The 6,000-nt window shown below is 49.6% G+C and overlaps 1 protein-coding gene across 1 annotated transcript in view; it reads right to left on the bottom strand.

Annotated features, from left to right (window-relative positions):
* Positions 1-1,336, bottom strand: part of FBXL5 (F-box and leucine rich repeat protein 5) — a 37,063-nt gene extending 35,727 nt beyond the window's left edge. The window contains exon 1 of the mRNA XM_084267054.1: positions 1,208-1,336. Coding sequence (XP_084123180.1) covers positions 1,208-1,291 — 84 coding nt within the window. The 5' untranslated portion in view covers positions 1,292-1,336. The remainder of the gene's footprint in view (positions 1-1,207) is intronic.
* Between the last annotated feature and the right edge of the window lie 4,664 nt (positions 1,337-6,000).

Consider the following 6,000-nt stretch of genomic DNA (forward strand, 5'->3'; position numbering starts at 1 on the left):
ACACACTAACACTGCTGCCGGGGGAGAAGAGTCCCAGGTGTTTGCCTCCCTTCACAGAAGATCCACTCTGTTCAGATATCACTGGTTTTCATGCTGCCACAGATTAAGAAGAAAGTTAACAGCAAATGCACTCAGAGATAAAAGGCAAAATTAAATTACAGTTCTCGCCTTCTCCTCCTCCCAGACCCCTCTGTTTAGCACATCCAGTTGGCTAACCCAGCAAAAAACAACCCACATTTTCTTTACCCCATCAGCAAACTGAACAGGCTCAAAGAAAGGGATCTGGCGAGCCCCAGGGCAGTACAAGGTGGCATGTGAAAAACGGGGAAGGAAGAGAACTCCCTTATCCTCCTGGTAGCAGTAAAGTATTACAGTGTCTCTCATGTAGCTTCACCTTCCTTTTAAGTGCCTGACAGGCAATCTGGCTCTCCAAACAGACCCGGGAAGCACTACTTCTTTTCAGCATACACTCAAAGCTGTTAAGCAAAGCTCGCATTTCAGGCGGCACAGCAGCCCTGATTATTAAGCACCCCGATGCAAGAATAAAAGTTACTTTTGTACACAAGTTATACACCAATTTCACGTTTGAAAAAAAACCCCAAACCTACCCAGGGTATCTTTAACCTACTCACCAGATAAAACCACAGGCACGGCCGTTTGCAGACTGGTACCAACACTACGCACAGCACCAGCGCCTTGCTTGGCACCGATTAATTAGTAGAAAACGAGAGGGTTTGGTGGCTGCCCCCCCCCCACCGCCCCCCTCAGCGCCACGGCCCCTCCGGGGCCCAGGGGGTGGCTGCGCCGCCGCGGCTGGCCACCGCCCCCCCCTCGCCAGCCCCGGAGCGGCCAGACGGGGAGGTGAGCGCCGGCGGCCCCCGTTCCCACGGCCGGAGAGAGGGAAGGCGCCGGGAAGGCGTGGTCCCCGTGAGGAACCGCCGGTCCTCCAAGCAGAAGGGAGCGGGACACCCCGCCGGGGGCCGGCGCGCAGCCACCGAGAGGCGAGGGGAGCCCGGGCCCGGCCCGGAAGGCACCTGACGGGACGCGGTAGGGCAGGCGGCTGCCTCGCGGCGCGCCCGGGAGCCCCGCGGCAGCTGTGAGAAGTTGCCGGCGGGGCCGGGGCGGCGGAGCGCTGACAGCTGCGCACTCCCGAAATACTCCCTCCCGCCCCGGGGGAGGGGGGGCAGAGGCTACCCCCACCCGCTACCTTGTCGCAGTAGAGCCCCACGAGCTGCTTCATCCGCCAGTGCGGAGCCGAGAAGACATCCACCTCCTCGGGGAAAGGAGCCATGTTCTCCCCATAGAGCCGCGGCGCTAACGACGGCGGTAACACCGCACCCGCGCATGCGCGCCGCGCCGCGGAGAGCGACCTGGAGCCACGTGACCACGGCCGCCCCGCCAGCGCCGCCGCCCGGCTCCACTCCCCGCGCATGCGCAGTTCGGCACACAGATCCCCGCGGGCGGGCGGGCGGGCGGGCAGGCGGCGGCCGGGAGAGCGGCTGCCCCTCAGCGGCGGCGGGGGAGCTGGCCGGAGCTCCGCCCGGGCCCGGCGGAGCGTGGCTGCCCCGCGGTTGTGCGCGGTGAGCAGCGCCCGGCGGTCTGGCCTGCAGGATGCTGGGCTGCAGGAAGCTACCCAGAGCTGCGGGAGGGCCGGCTGGCGTGGGCGGGCTCCTCCCGGGCTGCGCCCCGGGCACGGCCGCTGTCCCGCGGTAGCGGGTCTCCGCGCCCACCGGGTCACCCGGCGCGCCGAGGGCTGGGCGGCTTTTGTGCCTTTAATAGGAAGGAGTTAAAAATGGCCTTGTGCCTTTGCCTGAAGAATCACAGAGCGTTAGGCGTTGGAAAGGATCTGGAAAGGCCATCCGGTCCAACCCCCCCTTCCAGACTGAATCACTCAGGAACACATCCAGGCGGGTTTGAACGTCTCCAGAGAAGGAGACTCCACAACCTCCCTGGGCAGCCTGTCCCAGTGCTCCGTCACCCTCACAATGGAAAAGTTCCTCCTTACATTCACGTGGAACTTCCTATGCTCCAGCTTGCACCCATGGCCCCTTGTCCTGTTCCCGGCCATCACTGAGAAGAGCCTGGCTCCATCCTCCTGACTCACCCTTTACATATTTATAAACATAAATAAAGCCACCCCTCAGTCTCCTCCAAGCTAAAGAGACCCAGCTCCCTCAACCTTTCCTCGTAAGGAAGGTGTTCCACTCCCTTAATCATCTTGGTGGCCCTGCCCTGGACTCTTTCAAGGGGTTCTATGTCCTTCTTGAACTGAGGGGCCCAGAACTGGACACGATAGTCCAGATACCATCTCATCGGGGCAGAGTAGAGAAAGAAGAAAACTCGCTTCACCCAAATAAACTGAGGAGATGATGATGTGAGGAAGCAATAGTGTCTGAGGGTAAATGGTGTTTGTGGGTCGGCACAGTTGATGTCTCCCAAACTGGGCTGCAACCCTACCCAACTTTTTGCAGCACTTGTGCCAGATAAGCAGAGTTAAGTGCTTCCCTTTATTTAACATCCCAGACAAAAGGAGCAGGAATGCCAGCCTGCTGCATACTCATCAGCCCATGAGGCGTTTCAAAAGAAGTAGGAACACTGAGCAGAGTTGAGATCACACCTCAGTTTGGCAAAAGGTGTACATGTCAGCCAACAGTGTACTAAAACCAGTACTAAACCAGTACTAAAACCACCGACCAAGCATGCCCATGTGCAGTTAATGTCCCCAAACTAATGCCGGCAATGAGACACATCGAAAATGCTGCAGACCCTGCTGACTGAAAACTGTTCCTGTACAAAACCCGTGTTGCAGACACCAAGTAAAGGCTGGCTGGATTATAGATGTTAGCAATTAATCACGAACAGATAGAAATACTTCAAGCAAAGGCACGGGTACATCTTTAGTCCAGTATTCCTCGATGTAGTAATGCCTGGGAATAAGATGCAAAATGGTTGATAAAAGTAGCAGATAAAGAAGTGGGAAGGTGTGATCATGTGATGAGGGTTATCTACATCACACCTGCACTATAATCTTTTTTATCTCTTTATCTAAGGGAACGAGGCTTAAGCAATCCAGTATCGGGCGTTTCCTTTTCCATTCATCCTTTACACCCCCAAGGACTTTTGAACACGCTGGCCTACTTAATCAGATTTGCAGATAATCTTGGGGTGTTAAATTCATACACCTTTGGGAAAGGATTAAAAAACCAAACAAACAAACATAAAGAGGCTGTTACACATGAGAGAAGAGAAGGAAGGCAAAGCACCGGCCTTATGCAGCTGGCCAAGCCAGCACATGGCTGCATTTGCTGCCTGGCACAGCTCAGTGTTTGGCTCCTGTGTTTCTTGCACAGAGGGTGTATCATAGCATTACAGCTGGAGTTGGAATTTCGCACCAAAGACTCAAACCCTCCAGAAGCACTGGTGAAGTTTGTTGCTTACGGAGGAGTTTGTTATAATACGAGCAGTTCCAAGGTCATGTTCTCACACCTGAATCATGAAGTCATACAAAATGGGTACATTCATGCCCCAGTAATAACAGGGGAGTAATGTTCCTGCCTGTTGCACCTTTCTTCTGCTGGAAGTTACCACTCCCATCTGGTAGAAATAACAAGAGAGAACATGCCCGTTCCTCATTGTCCAGGGCCTCAGAATATAAACATATGCTGAATTTCACGGCCCTTTGAGTTAATATTCAGTTTGTGAACTACAGTATGGCCAGAGATAATTGTGCTGACTCTGTTTCCTGGGCCTGGACTCTCTTATAAGAGAGGGGGAGAGAGTGAGGGACAGTGGTCTGCATCCAGGCTGGAATGCCAGACCTTGGGAGGCAAGATGAACAGCCCGTTTGTGGCAATGAAGTGCATTACTACAAGAGAAAGTGCCTGATAACGGGATTCAAGTACTGGGTTTTTTTCATGGACAAGTTTAGTGGGAAACTTGGTCATTTTCTACAAGAATGTACACAGAATGTTTCTGAGGTTAGATCCTTCATTAATGTAAGAGAAAAAGACATCATGAGATTTAATAATGATAAGATAAAGGTAGCCAAGTTCAGGCCAGAGCAGAGGTTTGGCTCTCAAGGCTATCAAATCATTGGGACGATTTCCCTGGAGATGTGTTAGTTTAGCCATCCTGTGAAGTGAATACATGAAGTATTTAAGTCAAAACTAAGAACATAAATTAAGAATGGCTGTGCTGAGTCAGATCAGAGGCCTTCTGGCCCACTGCTGTGTTTCTGGAAGTGGCCAGGAGAAAGGGAGCTCGATAGGCAATAAAATGGGGATGCCAGCAGTTGTTGGACTCATTTCCATTTCCTTGGGGATGTTATGACAGGCTTACCTCTTTTTTGTAGAACACCACTGAGCAGCACCCACATCTTCTCCCCCAAGCTGATGAATCCTAATCTGCTGTGTCCTTCGAGAAAAGCCGTTCCAAAACTTGGTATCCATCTTCATGTCTTTTTAACCCATACTGTATATTTTAAGCAGAAGTTTTAGTCTGACTGAATCAGTGACTGCCCTGTTCTATGTAGAAGATCACATCAGTGATGTCTCTGGTTTCTGAGAGCCCTGAAGTTACTGAGCAACATTTGTTTGCAGCAAAGTTGATCATAAACAAAAAGATTGGTGACTTCCACGGATTATTGCACTCCCTAATCCTGAACCCAAAGCAGTACCTTGAAGCTGTTTGATTAACATTCTGGTGGTCAGGTTTCAGAGAGGTTAAGAAAAATATTGTGAGAAAAAGCATCACAGAAGTAACTGAACTACAGTATTTGTTGTGCCTCTGTCATACCAAGCATCCATTTCTGGGTAGATCTGGCTTTCCTGAAGATTCTGTTGCAGGCAACAAGCCAACTGGTTATCTTTCTGATGGGAAAAACCCATCATCAGCAATTTACTTTAATATTAGCAATGTTTTCCCTCCAGCAAAATCTATCAGCTGAGTACCATCCATCAGCTTCAATATAAGCTGGGCACTCTATAAATACATCAATAATAAAGAGGTTTGTATTCGCTGAGGCATGGAGACTATTCAGTAGAGGAAGAACCAGCGTGTTCCTCTGACACAGGAGTGTGTAGAGAAATCGCTCTAAGGCTGAAATTTTATTTGTTTTTTAAAAAGGGGGAAAAAAAAGTAGTATGGCTGTACTTGCAACACTGTATACTACAGGAAATTAACACTGAAGATGATATTAATTTGTGCCATTTGATGACCTAACAAAGCAGAAGTTGAAGACATTTCTTCAGCGCACAGGAAATGTGTCTCAATCAGTTTTGTTCTCGTTATGCTTGATTCCTGTCTGCAGGGTAGTTTTGTTTATGACAACCTTAAAACATGTGTTGTGGCACCAAAATGTCCCCATCAGTATCCAGGGGAGCGGTGGATAAAGGGCTGAGTAATGTTGCCCCTACGTGAAACACATGAACACCTGAGAATTTGGGTATTTATGCAATTACTGCTTTACCAGCATATTTCAGATTTTTGTGTTCTGAATAGATACACATTTTTTTCAGCCACTACAGCAAAAAAAAAAACGTAGCCCATTTGAAATGAAAAGAATTTTGTTTACAAGCCCTTTTTATATTTTAGGAAGCTGTAGCATGGCAGCAAGCATTAAGCAAACTTTTAATTACTTAAAAAAGTAATTAAAGTCTGTTTCTCCTTTTCCTAAAATGCATTGTAATTCTTCCCAGTTATCACCAGGTGGCAACATCATGGCCTTAAAAGTCTCGGTTTTTCTGAAGTGGGGAACAGTTAGCCTTGAGGAAGTGATGTATCCTTGTGCTGCAAGCGTTCCAGGAAACAGCTAGATTACAGCTCCCAGCAAGGTTCAGATTTCCGCCTAACTTTGCCTTATGTGTACAGATCTGTAGCCAGTACCGAAAATACTAAATATTGAGCCTCCAAGTTTCCATTTAAATTGTATCATTTAGTTATCTTTTTTTGTTTTGCCTCCTCCTTTTTTTTCCCAAGAACTTGGGCTGTCAAGAATTCACG

This window comes from Gallinula chloropus (genome assembly GCF_964237585.1).
Source record: "Gallinula chloropus genome assembly, chromosome: 7".
NCBI lineage: Eukaryota > Metazoa > Chordata > Aves > Gruiformes > Rallidae > Gallinula > Gallinula chloropus.